Source organism: Mytilus galloprovincialis, chromosome 4 (assembly GCF_965363235.1).
Source record: "Mytilus galloprovincialis chromosome 4, xbMytGall1.hap1.1, whole genome shotgun sequence".
Taxonomy (NCBI): Eukaryota; Metazoa; Mollusca; class Bivalvia; order Mytilida; family Mytilidae; genus Mytilus; species Mytilus galloprovincialis.
This window is the reverse complement of record NC_134841.1, coordinates 94,172,554-94,194,999: the sequence shown is the minus strand read 5'-3', so window position 1 is coordinate 94,194,999 and position 22,446 is coordinate 94,172,554. Positions and strand designations below refer to the sequence as shown.

The window sequence follows — 22,446 nt, the reverse complement described above, 5'->3', positions numbered from 1 at the left end:
TTTGTTTTCGTACAAAAGCAGTACAATTTGATAAAAATTTAAAATATTAGATATACTATCACTATATATATCTAAAATTGCCGAAACTGTTGCATGGATTCGGATTGAGAATTTTTGATTGGTTGCTTGTCATGCATTTATTTGCAATGGGTTCTGTATGATCACTAAAATATTGTGTATAAGAAAATCGAACTCAAACATGGTAAAAATTGCACACATGAAATAAGTATTGAAATTTCGGACAATCTCTTGGCGAGAAGGGTTTTGTTTTTTGTTCGTGAAGTTAATATAAATTACGGGCGATCAGATATATCGCCAATAATTAGGAGTTAGAAAGCAACACAACGTAAAAAAACACAGATTTTTCATTTTCAGCTTGTAGTATTCATATCTGTCCATTTAAGCACCTCCTTCCAGACCTTGAGCGATCGCCATCTTTTTTTTATGGCACAGATTTATGTCTACTATTCTGACCAATTTTCATACAAATTTGGTTGCCATGTTATTTGTTATTCTACCATCATCACAGGCACTTGGGTCTATCTATAGGAAGTCGACTATCCATATAAATCTATTTATTTGGATAGACCTACCCGAGGATAGAAACAAATGGTCTGTGATGGTCATTCATGTTCAAAAGTATTCGCCCCTAACACCACATACATCCCCAACTGACGACATCTTTAAGTGGAAATAATATGACAAATTCACTAAATGTTGATAAAACCGTATTTATATTGGTTACCAAGAGACATTCATATGTTAACCTAATAGAAAATAATAGAGTCATCTTGAAAATTGATTAACTGACAATATATTTGACAGGAATTGTGGGAGGGAGTTTGAACCCCTCCTGTTTTTTTTGTGTTATGAACAATGCTTTTTAATGGGGACATTATGATTGGAACCACTTTTGAAAATGTCTGATTCTGCTCATGTACTTAGTTGGAGGATATATATTTGTTTAATCATTTCAATTTTATTTGTAATAAATTTTTAACAATGGCACAAAACATTTTTGTTTACTAGCAATGTGCAGTGAACTATTTTTTCTTTGAATTTGTATTTTGAAAAATATTAATATTGAAGAAAAAATGTATGACTCAACACCCCCCCCCCCCCAAAAAAAACAAAAAAAATATATAAAAAAAAATATCCCTCCCAAACTTTTTTACCCCCCCCCCCCATTTTTTTCTTATTTTTACTACTTTTTAAACAGTTGGTACCATAACCCCAAAATCAATCCTTACCTTCCTTTTTTTTGTATTGAACCTTCAGGTAAAATTGCATAGAGATGGATTCACTTAAACTAAAGTAATTGTCCAATTACAGTCACCTTGAATACAAGGAAAACCAAAAAAAAAAAGAATGAAATAGGTAAAATTGGTACTTTTAAAAACCATGTTAAAAATTACAAACACAACCAACAGTTTAAAAAAACTACACCAAAAATTTGGACACTACGAAGCAGAAGCAGTTCAATAGGTGCTCTGATAATCTTAGCTTATCATGTTCTTCTTTTGACTTTTGTTGTGTTATCAAAATAAGGAGATGTGGTATGATTGCCAATGAGACAACTATCCACCAACTTGGCACCAAGGTTCATATGATGTGAATGTAAGCAATTAAAGACAACACATTTTAAGTAAATAATCAGCGATGATTAGAGTTTTTTTTTAAGTGCCTCAGTCAATACAGGTAAAATGTATGCTACAATAGTTAAAATGAACTTTAAACTAAGTTCAAGGATTAAATGTACAAACCAATATAGCTCAACTGGAATGTGAAAGAAGTACATGTAGACATGATAAAATAAACTTTTTTTTTTTAAGGTTATTTTTCAGGTTTTATTTATTTTGATCTTTATTCATTTAAAAAATATGATATAACCAGCACTTGTTTCTTATGTTACATCTCCAATATCAAATATTTGCAAAAGCATGAAATGTACATATAGTAAACTAGATGTCTTCAAATATTATAACCCACAGTTGCTTTCTAGAGAATTATAAAAGGGAAATAGCAGTAATTTGTAAGATCATTTTACACAGTCATCTAAAATTAATATATAAATTCATTAGGCATGCTCAATTTGTTCATGCCATAATATGTCAGTGTTCTCCCCAGGACGTTTTAGCGTTGCGTGACGCTATATTTTTCCCCGTGATGCTATAATTATTTTGAAGATGCTATTTTTCTTGTTTCAATATCGTAAATCCATGTCCATAATTTTGAACTTTCATCTAATTACCTCTTATCATTATAAAAATTATCACCTTTAATTGTAGTCCCTTCAAGTCGGACAATAGAGGCAATTAAAAGTGATTAAATAGGTGTTAATTGCCCTTTGGGGGATAACTGTTTGGAGTGAATACCCCAAGCTGACACTTGTGCCATGACTAATACCACGTGGTCTGCACTTGTCAATTTTGACATGGAAAAAAATGCAATCACAAAATTATAAAACAATTCAAAATCTATGTTTTGCATAACGGAATTTCAAAGATGGAAACGATTTTTCACTGCGACGCTACAAATGACATTGAAAAAAATCCAGTTAATTTTTTTACATCAAATGTGATGCTATCCAAAATTTCTGGGGAGAACACTGTGTGCGATTCTAAAAACAAATCTAACCATGCATGTAGTGACCACATCATAACACAAATGTATTTTGAATTACTTTCCAAGGGAAATTAATATTGCATTCAATAAATAAACCTTATTTTCAGCTCTTGGAATATTAAACTAAACGAAAAAACTGTTATTGACATAAAAACAGATTTCAGTGGGTCAAAAAATCGTATAGACAGGATCATCCATGAGTATGCTGAACATTTTATTTACTTTAAAGGACTACAGCATTAAACTGGATACATTATAAAGGGACATAAGTCACATAACACAAGTGGTCAAGTGATGCTTAGTACCCAAATTCAAACTATGTCTATGTTTGTGGTAAAAAAAACCAATGTGTATAAGTTTCATAACATTGGTTGAGGCAAACTGAATGTCTTCCATATGAGTCTACGGTTTTGGTGCTTAGCAAGTATTGTAAACACTTGTCAATTGTTTTGTGTAACCTTTTCCAAATATTACTTAAGATGCGTTAAAATTCTCAAAAAATGAATAGCAACAGTTCATCAATGATATTAACAATTGTGTGTATTTTATATTTTTACTACAGTAACAGTATAATAACGAGCACTTTACATTTCATCACATTATGAGTTACAAAAACTACAAATACTACTTAGCTTGACACATTAACTCCATCAATATGAAGTTTACCACAAGAATTCATCCACATAGAATGGCTAACTCAAATATTACTTCACATCATGCTAAACAAGACATAACGGCATCAATATCAAGTTTAAAGTTCAGCCATGATTCTGAACCAAGCCCATCTGGGTCAGTTATAGGGACAAATTTCTTATCTTGAACATAAGGTTTTGTAAAAGTAGATCTATTTTTATCTGTATGATGAGGTTTCACCCTGGGACTATTGTGGGCTTGTCTCTGTCTATCCTGTAACGGATTCCCCGTCTTTTCATATAATTGTTTGTTATATGTTGGTCTATTCTGGTTAGCTCTGTCGTAACGTTTTTGATTATCTTTTGTAGGACGATTTGAGAATTCTGTTCTGTCCTGAGCTTCTAAAGGAGTTTCGGGATTCCCTGACATTCTGTTAAAAAAGTCAGATTTTTCTTGTGGCTGTCTATAGTCTGGTCTTTCTTTGGAAGTTGAACCTGTAAATATAACTCAAAATTACACTTCAAAACAAACCTGGTAAATACTTTTTTTTATTATTGTTTAATCCAGTAAATTCACCCATTTTCAGGAATATTGTGCCGTCATATATTTGTTCATCTTTATTTTGCATGAACCAGAATAACAGATATTTGTTTTTAAATTATTTTAAAAGCAGGTGTAGAAAATGTAACAAACATTCTTAGTTGCTTCAATAGTATTAAACAATCTGGGATAATCTGTATTTGTTCATCTTCTCCCTCATTCAGTTCGTCCGAATATAAAGTAATTATCTACTGGTCTTTACAAAGAACTAAGATCTTATGTAGGTGTTACTCCCTTTAACCTTAAATTATATCCATGTACCAAATACAACCCTTATAGATAAAGGTAGTATATATAAACAAATACAAATAGATATTAAATTATTAGTGAATAAGAGTGTCTCATCTTATATAGCAAGACTTTATGGTCAGAAAGTTGACAGCACAGGTTTAAAGTGCAAGAAAATGGTCACATGTCATAAATATTTTTACGATTTAGTGATTGTATTATTAAATTAATGGAACTCGTGCTGTCCATACATAGTCTATAGTAGTAATTTTACGAATCAGCTGTTTTTGTTTACGTTTTCGCATCGCTATTTTTACGATGGAATGTCACCTTGTACAGAATATTCATGGTTGGTTGGCATGTATTTTTATGATACATGAAGTGGTAATGTGTTTACCTTATTTGCTTATTTGTTTTCTTTATGTAATAACTAGTGTTTTAGCCGTAATCATCTAAATCCCAGCAGTGCCATAGTTTATTTACAAGAGAAGCATATTTATTTGTGTATTGGCGGTCTGTGACATGAGATTGCCTGTGAACATAACAAACCTTTTGATTGGTCGATCCATTGACCGGAAAATTATAAATAGAAGGCTGACGAAACGAACTTTAGATTTATTCTCACTGCCTGCAAGAGCAGTCGGAATTCAGCTGTCTTGATGTCCTTATAATTTAGTGTGAAGGTTTTGAATGTTTTTAAGAAAACTAAACCTTCTTACACATGGTAATTGTTTGTTTTGAAGAAGAAGAAGACGACCTTCAACTTATAGGAAAATCCCGTCAGCTTTCTTTCCACTAATTCAACTTTCTATAAATACGATATGAGAGAGGTTTTCTGGAAATCTACTTTCATTTTAGCAGAGATGAAATCATTATAGACTATTATGGCAAATCAACTCAAAGGATCCATGCAAATTATGTTCGATCGAGCCTCCTCATTCAATCAAACTTAACCACTCAGTTTAAGGGGTGAAATCGTTACAATATTCACGAACAGACAAGCAATTAAACTTTATGTAATATAGTGCCTTGTGTATATATAGCCAAATTTTCTTTCATACACTCAAAAGTCAATGCTGTTTTTTATTCACATTTCTTTTCAAGCATTATAGAAATAAAGATAATAGTTACCCTGATTATCAAACTGACTTGCTAAACTTCTTCTTGGTGTACCTCCTCCTCCTGATATTGTACCATCTCGGTTCTGGAAAAAATGTTTTATTTTATAATCTCTCATGAAGTGGATTCCATGACCTTGTTTCTGTAAACACTTGATGCAAACAAATGTTTGTGCTGTAACTTTGGTCTTTAAAATCCTTACCAATATATTAGCATTCTACATAATTTTAAGTAACTTGTGTAACAGGTATTTTCAACGATCTGCAGTCATAGGGCTGTTGTATTTATTGAGGGTTCCACAGATTTAATTTACACAAGTACAGGGGCTTAAATGACACCCCAAAAGCAATGGTCTTCTCTTGAGGATCCATAGTATACAATTTACAATATATAGACTAAAAGGTGTCCCATGAATCAATAATGTTCAATTCAATAAGGATTTCGTAGTATAGAACTACGGTACACTAGATGGACTTAACAAGAAGAATTGTGAGCTACTGTTTACAAATAATACCACTGAATTATTATGACCTCAGTTAACAATGGAAAAATTGCTTCAAATATAAGCATGATAACAGAATTCTGAATTTTTTTTACCTAAAAAATTGCATTGAAAATCTCATACAAGGCCATAATATTTTCGAAATAAATAAGTATTTATTGAATATGAAGATGATACAAGATGAATCTGAAAATTATCATACTGTATAGCTTGTTTACAATTTCAGGAATCTCTGATCTATGGTTCTTGAGAAAAATGGGACAAAATTACATGGGACAAATGGAGAAGGGGGCAAAACAGTATAACCATCTCCTTTAAAATTAAAATTAAAATGATGTTTTTTACATTAACATGATTAAGGGTTCTATTTCATACAACTACACAACAGGGATAAAAGGTTTCCCATGAATCAACAATGCTCTATTTATTGATGGTTTTTTAGTCAAGAACCACACTACAGGGACTAACATAGGTCCCAAACATCATTCAGTGGTTTTCTATTTATTCATGGTTCCATAGAATAGAATTTACACTATAGGCACTAAAAGGTGTCCAAAACAACTGTTCTATTCATTGCTACAATGACTGAAATGAGTCTCAAAAATCCACTTTTTGTGGATATAACACCATATACTATTAAAACCAATAATTTATAATTTTTCTGTTGAAAAGGTTATCTGTAAAAAGGTTATCTCTCTAAATTTAAAGAATTTATCTTTTATGCTGACAATCTTTTAGGGGATATAACTCTATTATATACTTCCCAAATATAATTTAATATACTAACCAATTGTTAAGGTGTTTTCAGTTGAAAAGGCGACCCTTGCTCTCTGGATTTATAAAATTTATCTTCACCTGTTCACCATCTTTTAGCAATATAACTCTAGTATATACTTCCCATTAATTTATGGTGTTTTAGTTGACCAGGTGACCCTTACTGTCTAGATTAATCAAATTTATCTTTCCTCATACTATTTTTGAGAAGATATATCTCCATATTCTTACTTATAATTCAGTTGTTTTCTGTTGAATAGGTGGCTTATTCTGTCCTTCCTGTTAACAATCTTAAGTAATATAGTGTTTATAGATGTTACGCTATATACTAACCAATAGTTTAGGTGTTTTTTGTTGAACAGGTGACAGTTGTTGTCTAGATTTATAAAATGTGTCTTTCCTAGGAGATACTGATCTTGTACTGTTCTGTGGACCCTCTTTCAGAGGATATAATTCTTGGTATTCCTGTTGGCACTGCTGAGCAAAATACTGCTGTAGTTTAAGTTTTTTATTCTCTCTTTCTTTGTTTTTCATCTGTTTTTGTAGATTGATATGGCCTTGTGGATCTGAATCTGTTTCTTGTGGGTACACTTTATTTCTGATCCATTTTCTTATATTTCTGAGGGAGGGAAATTAAACAAAATACAAAAATCATTGAAATAAGTTATGCAAACAATTAGGACTTTATATAAAGTATCACATCAAAAATGTGTTCTCTCTTTCTTAGGGTTTTACAAAATGCTGTTCATTTTCCTTTCAATCAGATCTAGCTTTACAAAAATAACAAGTTCAAGTACAACTAAATGTCAGATCCAAATGATTAATTACATTATAAATGAAATGCAAGAGATTATACATTCGTCATTTATTTCATATACATCGTAATTCAACCACTATAAATATATATATGTCTTAAAAAATTTCTTCAAGCATGAAAGTGGCTGAAATATTCAGTTTTTATAAAGTTTTTTTGATTTTATTAATTCAAAATTTATATCTTTTTATCATGTTCATAAGACACAGTCTTCAATATTTTTGGTCTCTTATATTCAATTGTATGTTAATAAAAGACCACAAGAATATCCAACTATAAAGCTACCAAAACTTACTTTACAAAAGGAATAACCATAAAGAAATTATTTGGTGTCATGTTTAACATCTTTGGTGTCATATCTCTTTTATGTGCAGGTAATGCATCCATAGGGAACCACTGTAAACTCTGAAATATAAACATGTTCAATGTTAGTATATAGGGAAACAGTGGAAACTCTGAAAAATAAACATGTTCAATGTTAACGAATTCTTTTAAGAACCACTGAAAGTCTGAAATGTCAACCCATTCAATGTCTACAAATTCACTGTAAAGCCTTAAATACTAATATGTTCAATGTTTACATTGTTTACAATGACTTCATATTTGCAGTATTTTTAATATTGCCATATAAGTGGGAGTTTCTTAAAATGTCCTGTACCAAATCAGGAATATTGCAGTTGTAATCAAATAGTTCGTTTTTATGTATGTTGGCATTTGTTTTTGTAGCACTTCAGTGTTCTGTTGTTTTCCTTGTATAGTTGATGTGTTTCTCTAGGTTTGGTTTGTGACCAAGTTTTGTGACCCAGTTAAATTGATTTATGACTATTGAACAGGGGCATACTACTGTTGCCTTTGTTTACAACTTCTAAAGAGAACCACTGCAAACTCTACTTTAACTGTAAAATAGGAAATTTCCACAAGAGGCTTTTTTGAAAATTTTGGAATTCAGATAAAATTGAGAAAATATCCCCTCATGTTAATTTTCTATAAATGGAAGATTTAAAACATGGACAAGAAAAGGGCAAAAGGTAAAAGCTTGTGACTAACTGGCGTAAGACAATTACGAAACTTAATCACAAAAATAGGTTCTAGAGTAAACTACACTCACCTTTATTTCCTTCCTGGTCTTTGGTTTAAATTTGGTATCAAGGGGAACTCCTGGTACTATATATAGTCTGGTCAGCTGATCGTTGAAATGATTTTCTAAATATTCATTTCTGTCTATCAATTTGGTGATGTCAAACCCTGTTTCCTCTAACACCTGAAAATCAAAAATAAATAAATAAATCTTCAGGCTTTGGAACCTGATGTTCAGTCATTTGTTGATGTGGTTCATAAGTGTTTCTTGTTGATCGTAATTTTTATATAGATTAGACTATTGTGTTTCCTGTTTTAATGGTTTTACAATAGTATTTTTTAAGTCCCTTTATAGCTTGCTGTTCAGTATGAGACACGGCTCTGTGTTGAAGAATTTTCAAGATTGTACTTTGACCTATAATGGTTAACTTTTATAAATTGTGACATGGATGGAGAGTTGTCTCATTGGCACTCATACCACACCTTTTTATATCTATTGATGACTGATTTGTATCAACAATCCCCTGAATATTACAGAACCACAGTTGATTATATGTAGAAAGTATTTCACAGCTGCATGCCATATGTACATGTGTACCAGAATGGATATAGCTATTACATGCTTAGTTTAAAGTTTTGAAAAGTTTCATTCATATCATCACAAAAACTGGACAACTCTATTTTATTTTATTTTATTGTATGTTTTTGTATTTTGTCCAAATCATTGTTTGTTATAATAAATTACATTTGCTGTAGACTACCCCAGACTACAATAGTTAGCATATTAATCTATTGTAATAAAAATTCATAATATCTAATAAAATTTGTAGATTTAGCTAACAAGGTCCTTATATTTGTATAAAGTAACATTTGTTTATAGTGGGAAGTTGTTTTAACGTTAAATAAGCTACAATTAAAAATTGCTTGCTAGTCCCTCTCTGTGATTACCTTTAGATAACTCTGGTTCATTTCCCAATCAATCTATCATGAAGGGAAGATAAATAATACAAATTTCAATCCTAGTCTTTTTAAAAAATGATGGACGGTTCTTTATATTGGTATGTAATCATTTTAAACGTTTCAAATTTATGAAATTATATTCGTACAACAATGTTTTTGATACACCAATAACAAAAACTGAAATATATTGAATTGATACATTTTGTAACTATTCAAATTTATATCAGAAACCTAAACTTAATTATAAAATAATGAACCTGTTAAAGGGAGACAATACTCGCATAACTTTTTCGAATTGGCACATAATACAACGGAATGTCTTGCATACAAATGGCACATCAATATAATTAATTAACTGTGCAATCGCGCTCCACCTTCAATGATGATTCTAAATTATAAATATAACCAAAAGTTGTTAATCTATAGATAGTAAAGACTAATGAAATCTAACCCACTGTTAAAATATTTTTTTGCATTTTTTTAAAACTTCCTCAGTAAAATGCTTGAGCCACTTGACTTTCATAGCTCATAATTAACGTTTTTACACAATATCTAAATAAAGTAGCTAAAGATTATTGGCTTCTCAAAGTGTAAGACGCAATAAAAATCGTATGCTTGCACCATCTTACCCCAAAACAGATTTAATTAAGTTCTGAACATTTCGACATTTCTTCGTTAAAACCGGTTTTAAACAATTCACAAGTACGTGTTAAGATCCGACTAAATACCCATATCCCGATATCGTAAGGTAAATTTGCTACAATAGTATCTATATTTAACCTGGTATATATATTTAAATGTCTTTTGTAATTTATGTGTTCACATATAATTTGTTTTACCAATGTTTCTTATATCTGATTTTCAGATGATTCTCCAGATTGAAACAAATAATTTGGAACGCTCCTATCATATGGTGGTTCATTCTTGTTTACCTTGCAATTGTCTATAGGTTGCATTATGTAAATACAGCTGTTTCACAGGCCATGCCTCTTTTAAGGGTATATATAATATTCATAGATATTTTCTTTTGTTTACATACTGGTTCCCAAATTTGATCTTTATGTTTATCTCACAGACACATCACTTGGAAATGTTATTAGTATGAAAACACATGGTAGCGGTGACAATTGAATTCTGAGGAAGGCCCAAAATGTAGATAGGGGTAGTACAGAATTTTAATTTAGAATTTCAAAAATGTTGAAAATGTAATGCACAGCCCTCTGTTTTGACCTTTGAATAAAATAGTAGTACAGATCAACTTTCTGTTTTTTTTTAATTAAATTTCATAGTTAAAGTGGCACAGAAGTGCAACCTTTAGGGAGTTTTACATACCTCCCTACAAGCCCAATCATATGGTTGTCCTTCTTGATTACCTTGGCTTCAGGTATTTTTACATACCTCTCTACAAGCACAATCATATGGTGGTTCATTCTTGTTTACCTGGTCTTTAGGTATTGATACATACCTCTCTACAAGCACAATCATATGGTGGTTCATTCTTGTTTACCTGGTCTTTAGGTATTGATACATACCTCTCTACAAGCACAATCATATGGTGGTTCATTCTTGTTTACCTTGGCTTTAGGGAGTTATACATACCTCCCTACAAGCCCAATCGTATGGTGGTCATTCTTGATTACCTTGGCTTTAGGTATTGATACATACCTCTCTACAAGCACAATCATATGGTGGTTCATTCTCATTTACTTTCCCTTTAGGAAATCCCCAACTTGATTTGGTCCAAAATCCTTGTACTAATAAAACCTAAAAAAAGTAAAATTGTTTCTGAGAGATAATACACATATTAAATACTAGTTCTTAATACTGATTAGTTGTCAACTTTGTAAAGATGTAGTGTATAGATGCACAGAGATTTGAATGAACAAATAATGAAGTTGAACAAGTATTTGCTTGTGGACTGTATTTATATATTTCTAATGCAAACACAAAGCGAAGTTATCATCATGGCTACATTTTAGTGAGTAACTGACCAATTGTATTACTGAATAAGTTTTAATGAATGACTGACCCCTTTATTGTTGAGTAATTTTCTGAAAAGTTTTTGACAAACTCTATTACTGATTAAGTTTTATGAGCATGATGAATAGTTGACAAGTTCATCTCTGAGTAAATTTTTGAAAAGATCTTGACAAACTCTATTATATGTAATGAGTGAGTTCTATATATGACTGACAACTTTATCTCTGAGTAACTTTCTGCAAAGTTCTGACAAACTCAATTATCGAATAAGTTCTATGAGCAACCAACAACTCTATCTCCAAGTAACTGTCTGAAAAGTTCTGACAAACATTACGAGCACATTCTATGACCAACAGCTGACACCTCAACCACTGAGTAGCTTCCTACAAAGTACTTGAAAGCTCTAAACTCAGTAACTCTTGCCAAGATCATGGCTCCATAAGTTAACACACTCATCTTCTAGGATAATAATTTGTATACTATGTGACTATGTGATACTTACATGCTTTATTTCTGGATCTAAGATAATGGCTCCATAGGTTGGCACACTCATTTTGTAGGATTTCCAGTTCTCCAAAATCTTATCCACTTCTCCAGCATGTCCACTCAAAAAAGGACAGTGATTAAATAGTGCAGGTAGTTAAAGAAGATATAAAGCATCACAATTTACACTTTAATATAAATGTTTATAGAAAGTTAATAAAAATTTCATATCTAAATTGTGTAACTGAGTTGTTCTGTATTAATTAGTGTGTTTGAATGTTTAAAATTATCAAGTATAAAGTTTTTGTAAGATTAACTTTTTTCCTTGTAAAGATACCATTGTACAAATATCACGGATATGCAGGCCTTATTACATGTATTATGTATATATTTTTACAGCAGACTTTTTGACAGACCTCAATGTCATATTTGTAACAGTTGTACCTTTGCTCTTGCTAATTCACTAAATTAGCAATTAGCCAACTACTTCTGATTCTTTTATTTTCAATAAACCAATTTTAATGGATTCAGGAAAAATTGTATTGTTGTGTTTATAAGATTTTGTGGTTTTCAAAAAATTCTCCTAACAAATCTTCAAGGTATTTGTTTTTCACTGTTCTTTTTTTTTTAAATGAATATTTCATATACTATTACATATACAATATACATGTACACTATAATCGGACTTGTTTCTAGTTTAAGATGTTATTTTCTGAAACTTAGTATAAGGATATCTTGAGATGAGAAATCTTTGATTCCACAAGTTTTAAGTTCAGAATTCTCAGCACAGTAGAAGTCTAAGTAAAACCAATGAGCTAACTCAATCTGGAAGAAAATACGAATCAAATCCTGTCTTTCTTCTTCTGGTATGTTGATGATGAAACGACTGAAAAAAAAGAAAAATTATGATTATTTTATAACAAGAAATATATATCATGTATATAATGATTATTTTTGTAAACATCTTTGTCTAAATCATCAGTTATTGATTGATTGTATTCACTCTCTATACGTACATAAAGCCAAATAAAAAAGTATGTGTGGTTCCAGTTACATCTGAAAAAAAGTTAGGGTAGGTAGGTAGGGATTTTTTTTTTACATTGAGTCTATGGAAGCAACATTCTGACTTTAACAGTGCTTAATGAAAAATGACAATAAAATCTTTAGGGTAGGCTATTTTTAAGCCGAAAAAGTAGGGACGGTAGGGTTACTGGAACCACACATATATTTTTATTTGGCCTAAGGTGTACATAAATAAATCTATGTATGAAGATACTACATCAGTATCTATTCTAGTGATTCTGACCAGTAGGCATGATTAACAATAAAAATGTGTAGGGTTCCGTGGACCCCTGTGTCTCACCTACTTTTGCTGTTGTCTATATTATCAGTGTGATAGGGGAATGTGCATTAAAGATTTTCAATTAATGAAATAAAACGTTTGAAATGTATGAAAAAAGTTGTGCTTGAAAAAAATGAATACAATATGCAAACAAATCTATAGATTATGAATTGTAATTAATGAATTTAATAAATGTTTTAAAAACTTCAATTGTAGACTATATAATGTTTAACTGGAAGAAAACTAAGTCCATTTATAAGTATTATATAAACATGATAAATGGAAAACAGGAAATAAATTTTTACAAAATTTCCTATTAGATATATTTTTTGTACCAGCTTTTGATCATAAACAAGCTTCGAATCTGTCCAAGTTTGGTACAAATCCAGAATAGTTTAAGAAATTTATTATAGCTTTTTGAAACTTTAACCATGTTAACCACAGAGTGCCATATTTTGAGTAAGGATTTCAATATTGCTATCTATTTTTTTTTTTTCTTTCCATAATGTTAAATCAGATTTTATATAACATGTATAAGTCTCATTAATTAGACACTATTTGGAGACATTTAAACTTTTAAATAAACTCATACAATATGCTGTTTTGTGGAAATACAGATGCTTTGTTTTAATCTGTACAATGAAATACTGACAAAGAAAAATAAAAGTATACATCATGACATGTTTTGTTCATGTACAATGATGTCCATGCATATAAACCATATATGCAACATGTGCATAACTACCTTAGTGTATCATTTTATATGATTGGAGTGCATAAGAAATTCAAATTGAACATGGTTTCGATTTTGACAGAGAATCAAGACTCTAGCTGGCTCTAAAGTTGGCTCCCAGGTTCTCAAAACAAAAAGGCAGCTGGCAATTTTTGTTAACCATTAACAAAATGTAATAATCCTTGCTCAATTTTTCTTATTATTTTCTTCTTCACATTAAATAGACCTTGTCACTTTTTAGAGCTCTGATACACTTGACCCATGAAATTGCAACTTGAATAATTTATGTCATGCAACAATCACTTTTCTTTTTGTAACGTTAAACATTTTCCATGTTTTCTCTTAATTTAACAGCTTGCTAGCTAGTTATAAGAACTTACTTGATGTCAAGTAAATATTATGGCAGACAAATATAAAGATCAAAAACTACAAATGTAGGATCTTATTTGACTAGGTCCCAAAACTTTTGTCCTGATGCCAAAATGGTGTCGTTCTCTCTTAAAACAAGTAGTCTGAGATTACTCTGACGTCCATTGGCTGTTTTGCCAGACAATCTGGGGCCGTGGGATGTCAGAGCTTGTCCCATATCAAAAAGTGGATATTGGCCCTTCCAAAATAGATGTGCTGCTCCGTCCCTTCTGATGCCAACGGACGGCCTTGGAATTATATAAATATAGGTCACTGTGAAAACTGTCTAAATATGAGAAAATAAAGGGTGGCAGGTACATGTAGGTGAAACTTACATGTACATAAATGAAGAGATAAATGAAAAATGAACAAATTGATACCTGATTTATACAATTCCAAGGACAGCCGTTGGCACCAGAAGCGACGAAGCAGCCCATCTATTTTGGACAGGCCAATATCCACTTTGTGATATGGGATAGCCCCAGCTTGTCTGGCAAAACAGCTGTTAAACGTCAGAGTAATCTCGCACTAAATACAAGGTGCCAAAGTGTCTTATAATTATTACCCATGGCCACATTACCAATCAGACAGGACAGGGTCAAATTCAACCTTACATACAATGTATTTTGTACTCTGTTTTGGTATATATGCTTAGTTAACTGTACATGAATATTTTCTGAGAACTATTGCATAACATCCTGAATCTTAATATCAACAATGATTTGGATCTGCCAATTTAAGTATATATAGCACAGGCACGTTTATCACTCCATGGGAAGGTCGACTTTCCATATATACTTCTAATGAATGGATAGTTAATCTTCCCATGGATAGAAACAAGTGCCTGTGTTTATTTAATCATTATTTTTTTTGGAATGCAAACATGGACATAAGCTTTTCACCATGTTCACCGAATAATAAGAATGTGATTTCTATTTTTTCTCTTGGAAAAATCTAGCTTGCTGACTGACCTACATAGGTCGTCAAGAACATATTCTGGAATCGGACAAGAACTTATTATTGGAGTGTTACTAAGAGCTGTTTGATTTTCCATCTCAGTCTGCATCAAATTCCGGAAGTGAACAATTGTTGTAGTAAAGTGCAGATTTCATATTATCATCTCCATATTTAATCAGTTCATAATAATTTTTGTGATATGTATTTCTTTAAAATGAGTATGATTATCTCTTAATGATTTAAATATGTTCTTTTTTTATATTTTTCTGTTCACAACTTATAATAATTATATAAACAAATTCATATACATTAAATTAGCACTTTATTGTAAATTATAAACATTGACATGCTGTCATTTCAGTATGACTTTACAAACACTCTGCAAAGCAACAAAGTCTGCAGTGACAGCTATTTATAGACCATCCTTTTTGTCATTTAGTGTGAGACATCTTAGAAACAGAGGAAACTCAAAAAGACCAAGTCTTTCAGCCACAGAGTTCAAAGAGTTTTTGGATGTTGATGATGAAGACCCTTCAGAGGATGTCTCACTTGATGATCTTGTTGGAGGATCAGACAGAAGACATTTTGAAGAATTTATCACCAATGTAGATTTCAGGGATCCAGATATAAGGAGAGATTTAGAAAGGTATAGATAGGGTGCCAAAAATTAAATTTACATGAAGAGGAAAAGTCCATTACATTTTTATGTTGCTCCTGTTATAAGAATCCAGGTTCGTTTGAGGTCATTTACACTTTCTCCCTAGTACCTGTTCGCACTGATACTTGTTCGCCCAGGGTCCATTCGCCCTGATACCCGTTCACCCAGGGTCCATTCGCACTGATACCCGTTCGCCCAGGGTCCATCATTGTCCATTCGCCCTGATACCTGTTCGCCCAGGGTCCATTCTATTGATCTACAATAAAATTGCAGAACAACATCATAAAAAAAAAGATCAATACCCAGCCTATAAATATAAAAAAAGATGTGGTATGATTGCCAATGATACCAGAATTACACAGAAATTAACACCTTTAGGTTATTATATGGCCTTTAACAATGTCATTATGAGCAAAGCCCAGGGGCAGATTCAGCCATTTTAAAAAGGGTTGGTTCCTTTTAATTTTTATGTTTTACAATTCGTATATCATGTATATGTACATCATTGTTTTTACTCAAATTGCAAGACTAGTTTATCAAAACAAAACGTTTATATTATTAATCCACCAAAGACAAGTATTACAACATGATGACAACTATTGGTGAGAATTAATATTATGTCATTGATCTATTTTAAATGCTCCAAAACATGCCATTAACTTTTAATTATTCCATGTTTTTTTCATGAATTGATAGAGTTTACGCTATATAACCATGATAACTATTTGAATAAGTTTATAACTTTCATTTGACTTTAATTCCCTTAATATGAATATTTTTTGATAAAAGAAGGGAGAATTTTCGAACCAACCTAGGGTGTACAGACTCTTAGGGCGAACAAACTCCGGGAGAACAGCCACAGGGTCAATGCAATCAGGGCGAATGGACCTGATACCATGTTATAGTCATGATAGTAGTCTCAGGTTGCTCTAACAATATTTCATGGGAGACAATATTTTATAGTTTACATGTGTAACCTAGAATATTATTCCACTGTTTATACATATTGATAGTTTGATCATAGACCAGATTCTTCTGTCCCTATAATATAAAAAATATGATTGCCAATGAGAGAACTCTACACAAGAGAATATATTTCCTAATTTTATTTTGATCAACGACCTTTCTGTCTCCTTATTGCAAAACAGTATTTTTTTTTAAAGACAAAAATAGGAAAAGCAATAAAAAGCAAATGTATATATTAGGAAATATATGCATTATTGGGACAGAAGAATTTTGTCTAGTTTAATAAATATTTGATTAGTTGAGACTATTCCAAGTGTCATCAAGGTCATTGAACAAATCTTCATATTCTCCTCTGAGTATCATATTCCCTTCTAAAATGTCAGGACTGCATCATGCGACGTTGAGTGGTTTATGTATATATAACATTTCAAACTTCTTTTTTTTTGTCTCCTACCTACAAAGTCGAAGGGGACTTAAGTTTGCACTCTGTCCATCTGTCTGTCTATCCGGCAAATCAGTTTTCCAGACTTTTTTTTTTTCATGCATGAAGATATTGATTTGATATTTGGTGTATTGTTTCACCATGACAAGTTATAGGTCAAATTCGATTTTCACGAGTTTAGCTATTCTCCTTGTTCAGTCAAAGCCCTTTCCTTTAAATTAAATTTTTGATGCATGTACTTATTAATTACTAGATTTCTGTTCAAAGAAAAATAACTTATTTTTTAAAAGATTTGTAGAAGACATTTTATTAAGATAAATGGCATTGTGGATTTTTTCCTTTTCTTTAGAAAATTGTTTGAAGAATTTAGTTGTAGGTTTGTTTGTTATGTCATGTAGTTAACACCATGACAAGTTAGAGATCAAGTTAGAATTTCATTCCATTACAATAAATTTTTAACCGATAGGGGACTTTAAATTGCTATGCAATACTCACAGAATGCTTGTATAAATAGTGATAGCAAAAATCATGATCGTGTTCAAACTTATTTTGATGTTGAACAAAAAGACTGACAGTAAATTAACTTTTGATCTGTCCTGTTTATCAAAGCGAATGTCGTGTATTATAAGTTATAAAAACAAGTGGATAAGAAAAAAAAGCAAAGTAATATTTTATGTTCATATGTTTTATGTAAGCAAAGCATAGACGTGAGTTGAATAAAACATTCATTTCCTATTGCTTGATGGGAGATATGAAGATTTGCTGACCCTCGTAAAAATCATATTTCCCTCAAGCAAAGCCCATGTGAAATATAGAGTCTTACATTGATACAAGTGGATTATCGGATTTATCCAATCAAGATAGTTAAATTATCAATTTTAAAATCCGAGCCTCGGCGAGGACTTTATAAAATTCATAATTTAACAATCGAGATTGAATAAATCCAATAATGCACGAGTAACTATGTAAGAATCTGTTTCTCTGATGATTAAAAAATCTAAATTTTCTTTTTTGTTAAACAAAAATCCCTTCGAGTGCCTGTCACATTCCATGAATTGTCCATTTCATTAACACCTCTTAGCATATTTTGATTGATTCAGTTAGCTTAAAAGGTTATGACCCTTAAAATCATCCAATGATCTTTCGAGATCACCGGCAACCACACATTGATTATATTTTTTTATACAATGGGTTCGGGAAGGGATAAATTTCCATAGATTTAGAGAAAAATGAATATTCTTGAGTGTTTTTACCTGAGCCGGATTATTTTTGCCAATGCATTTAATAAATGCAATAAAATTTTGTTGCAATACAATTTTGTTGGGATAATCTTTTTTTTAAAGATTTATTTTATGGCAAAAAAGAAACGGAATATTTTGTTCTAAAAATTCACAGGCCCCAAAAAAATCAAATTGTATGTGCCTTAGAGTGTCACAGAGTATAAGTTTCGTCATAATATTTGTTCCAAAGATAATTTATTATGTAACAAAAGTTCCAATTGGAATTATTGTTATGGGATATTTATTCCATCAGCATAATAAAAGGACTGATGCCTCAGAATTTTTATCACTTAGCACAAATTCCAATAGGATGTTTTATTACATAATAATTATCTTTGGAATAAACATTATGGTAGAAATTTTATCTTATGACTGGTATAACATTTTGACTTTTATCATCTAGACATTGAAGACCTGTTGGTGACCTTCTGCTGTTGTCTGCTCTATGGTCGGGTTGTTGTCTCTTTGGCACATTTCCCATTTCCATTCTCAATTTTATATCACTCATTAAAATGAAAAAAATGGAAAAAATGTTATGTAATATATAGTTATTCTGATTGAAAAAAATATTATATATCTTTTTTCCGACCCAAAAATATTATTATATTCTTTTAGACTTGTAAACAAAAAAAGTAACCCTGTTTTGATTTAGAATATAATCAGCATTTAATATCTGTTTTGATTTATATAATAATCAATCAGGTGTAAACTAAACTTCAGCATAATATAGGAACATTTATTATACTCATCAACATATAAGATAAGTTCCAAATACCAGTGGAACAAATATAATACAGAAGGAAAAAGTATTCCATGACACAATTTCTGCAGAACAAATATTATTACAATATTGTTTCCCTCAGGTACAAATATACATTGACAAGAAGAGCCTGAGTCGCTCAATTCAGAAAAAGAACTTTTTGTCATGACTGGTGTGCCGTATTCCTAACTGGATCGATTTTCTCGTGCACGAGCTAAGCAGCGGGCTGAAACGACTCTCCCACTGGGTTTTTATTGATAAAAAATCACCTGGCCACTTTTGAATGATGTTACAAAACATATCAACCTGCACCCCTTACTCATTAATATATTTAAACTCATCCAGTGGATTCATTGTTTAAATAAGCGTGGTATATGTATAATACTTATCATTCAAATAATACACTTAAGTGGTATCAATATGTAACATGATATATGTTGATAACCTCCCCTTCATGAGACAAAATTTCATGACAGTCTTATCTTTTGTAAGACTTAGAGAAATGATATCAAGGCAGTATTTTTATATTCCACAGATTAGAAAAATTGGAGAGGAATAAACTGAAGAAAAAAATCATAGAAAGGAAATACTTTAAAAAGACTCCAGAGAAAAATGTACTAACATGGCAAGCTAAAGAACAAATGAGATATCTAAACCAGGAGTATCCAGAGGAGTGGACAGTTGACAAACTCATTGAGAGTTTCCCTGTGAGTAGGGAAGGAGTCATTGGCATCTTAAAATCAACATATATTCCTTCAGATGAAAGGGAGATTAGGAAGCATGATGATAAAGCCCTTTTGAATATTAATGATATTAAGAAAATGTTAGCAGTGGACACTGAAACAATAGATAGTGAAGAAAGAGAGGAATTGGAAGACAAAATCTTAAAAATTGGAAGTGCTGCTGGGATTAAAGACCTACCATTGACAAAAGTAGTGACCAGAAGAACAATAGCTGCAGAGAGTAAACTATTGAAACCTCCTAAAAAAATTGGACCCTTCACATCCATGTTAATGTATTATGATAGAGTGGTAGATGGTGATACCCAGATTCAAGATCACAAATATGTGTTATTGCCTGAACCAGTCAATGCCGAAGACAGACAAAGTATGGAAGTGAAGGGTCAAGAAAATGAACAAGTTGAGAAAGTTGTCAATCAAACTGGCAATATTGAATTAAATTTGTCAGATCAAAAAAAGTCTTATAAGAAAGAACAGAAGCCTAGATTGATATCTAATTCTAAAGAACAGAAGCCTAGATTGATATCTAATTCTAAAGATGATTTATTTGTCAATAAAAACAATAAACTGAGTCGAGCAAGGCAGAATAGGGCTGCAGATTCGTTTGAGGAATTTCAAGAAAAAAATAACATGAAAACTAACACGATCAACAAGTATAGAAAACAAAAAACTGATGATAGTTTTTCAAATTTCAATTTTGATACAAAGCCAGAATATAAAGAGCGTCAGAACAGATTTAATAAACAACCAAAAGATGACTCGTCGTTCAACTTTAACTTTGATATAAAACCAAAAAATAAATTTGCAGGTGAACGTTTACAACAGAGCAATAAATCCGAACCTGTTAATTCAGAGTTAAAAAATTTGCAGAAAGAAAATATGAAATTTGCTGACAATTACCATGGTAAAAAAAGTTTTCAAAAATGGAATCCAAAGTTAGAACAATACAGTCAAGATTCCTTTGGGAAAGTTGTGACTGAAAAAGTTCCTTATACTAACAGAGCTTTTACTGAGTCAAATGAGGAAATGTTACCAGGCAGAATTTCAAGGAGACGTCAAACATCATTTTACCAGAAAGGAAAAACTGTTTATGATGAACAAGGAGACTTTTTGTACAAAGTCCCATAAAATACAATCTGAATGAATATTCTATAGAATTAGACAAGTTTCATTTTTTTATTTTGTTTAATTCACAGTTCTCCATGGCACAAAAAGCATGATGAAAACATGTACTTGTTTCTGCTGTTTCCCATGACCTTGTAGACTGCTGTCTATTAACTGAGATAAATATATATATTGTATTACTTATTTAATTCATTTACATGGTGGCTCAATTTCCCATCTTAGCTTCTTTCAAGTAGTACATATTGTACCGCTGGAAACCATTCATACAACATGATTTATATAAAAGTAAAGAGATGTAGTAGGATTGCCAATTAGACAACAGAGTTCAAAGGATGAAGATTAAAAAGTTTATAGCCTTATAGGTCACCTTTAAGGCCTTCAACAATGAAAAAATTCCATACCATATAGTCGGGTATAAAAGGCCCCAACATGAAAAAATGTAAATCAATCTGAACAAGAAACTAATGAAAAACAAATATGACAGACATGAACCAATGACTTGGTGCAGGCAGAAAAAGAATGTTAGGGACGTGACTCCACTTCTAACCTTGTATGAAATAAGTCCCGCCTCCCTTCTTACCTAATATGGAATATAAAGGGACGTAACTCCACTACTTACCATGTATAAAACAAGCCCTGCCTCCCTACTAACCTAATATCAAATATACACTGTCTCCAAGCGGACGCTTTTAACCAATTAAATTTCTAGAAATGTATAGGAGGTAAGATTAAGATTGATATTGTTTAGATCATGATGTAGAGATGGTTAACTCCTCAGATTATAGATTGCTGTTGTTAGAATGATGGTGTAAAGATGGTTAACATCGCAGAGCATAAATTGATATTCTTATGATTATGGTTAACACATCAGGGCATAGATTAAGATTATGGTGAAGAGATGGTTAACACCTTCGAGCATAGAGTGATATTGTTAAGATTATGGTTTAGAAATGGTTAACACCTCACATTATTGTTAAGATTATGGTGTAAAGATAGTTGATACTTCAGAGCAAAGATTATTATTGTTAAGATTATGATGTAGAGATCGTTAACACCTCAGAGCATAGATTAATATTGTGATGATTATGATGAAGAGATGGTTAACACCTTAGAGCATAGATCATCATTGTTAGGATTATGGTGTAGAGATTATTTACACCTCAGAGCATATATATGTATTAATATTAATAGGATTATGGTGTAAATATGGTAAACATCCCAGAGCATTGATTTATATTGT

At 31.4% G+C, this 22,446-nt stretch overlaps 2 protein-coding genes across 3 annotated transcripts; one reads left to right on the top strand and one right to left on the bottom strand.

The window, feature by feature from the left end:
• Positions 1 to 3,143: 3,143 nt before the first annotated feature.
• Positions 3,144 to 15,380, bottom strand: LOC143073435 (uncharacterized). The gene is made up of 9 exons (XM_076248983.1): positions 15,250 to 15,380; positions 12,530 to 12,681; positions 11,815 to 11,942; positions 10,998 to 11,096; positions 8,404 to 8,556; positions 7,591 to 7,700; positions 6,815 to 7,100; positions 5,218 to 5,290; positions 3,144 to 3,752 (listed from the first exon to the last, which is right to left on the bottom strand). Exons 1-9 carry the CDS (start codon positions 15,342 to 15,344, stop codon positions 3,340 to 3,342), a joined length of 1,509 nt encoding a protein of 502 aa, XP_076105098.1. The 5' UTR covers positions 15,345 to 15,380; the 3' UTR covers positions 3,144 to 3,339.
• Positions 15,381 to 15,552: 172 nt separating this feature from the next.
• Positions 15,553 to 21,382, top strand: LOC143073434 (uncharacterized). Of its 2 annotated transcripts, XM_076248982.1 has the most exons (3): positions 15,553 to 15,881; positions 19,877 to 20,562; positions 20,596 to 21,382. In XM_076248982.1, exons 1-3 carry the CDS (start codon positions 15,598 to 15,600, stop codon positions 21,207 to 21,209), a joined length of 1,584 nt encoding a protein of 527 aa, XP_076105097.1. In that variant the 5' UTR covers positions 15,553 to 15,597; the 3' UTR covers positions 21,210 to 21,382. The 2 variants fall into 2 exon arrangements, with proteins under 2 accessions (XP_076105097.1, XP_076105096.1); XM_076248981.1 differs by having other exon boundaries at positions 19,877 to 21,382.
• Positions 21,383 to 22,446: the final 1,064 nt, after the last annotated feature.

Excerpts from the sequence above, each read along its gene's own strand:
- LOC143073435 (XM_076248983.1), bottom strand. The coding sequence starts at position 15,344 with ATGCAGACTGAGATGGAAAATCAAACAGCTCTTAGTAACACTCCAATA. Across the intron at positions 8,557-10,997 it reads ATGATTGTGCTTGTAGAGAG|GTGTTAGAGGAAACAGGGTT; the intron begins GTATGTATCAAT and ends TTTGATTTTCAG. Across the intron at positions 5,291-6,814 it reads AAAAAACACCTAAACTATTG|AACCGAGATGGTACAATATC; the intron begins GTTAGTATATAG and ends CATTTTTTCCAG.
- LOC143073434 (XM_076248981.1), top strand. The coding sequence starts at position 15,598 with ATGACTTTACAAACACTCTGCAAAGCAACAAAGTCTGCAGTGACAGCT. Across the intron at positions 15,882-19,876 it reads ATAAGGAGAGATTTAGAAAG|ATTAGAAAAATTGGAGAGGA; the intron begins GTATAGATAGGG and ends TATATTCCACAG.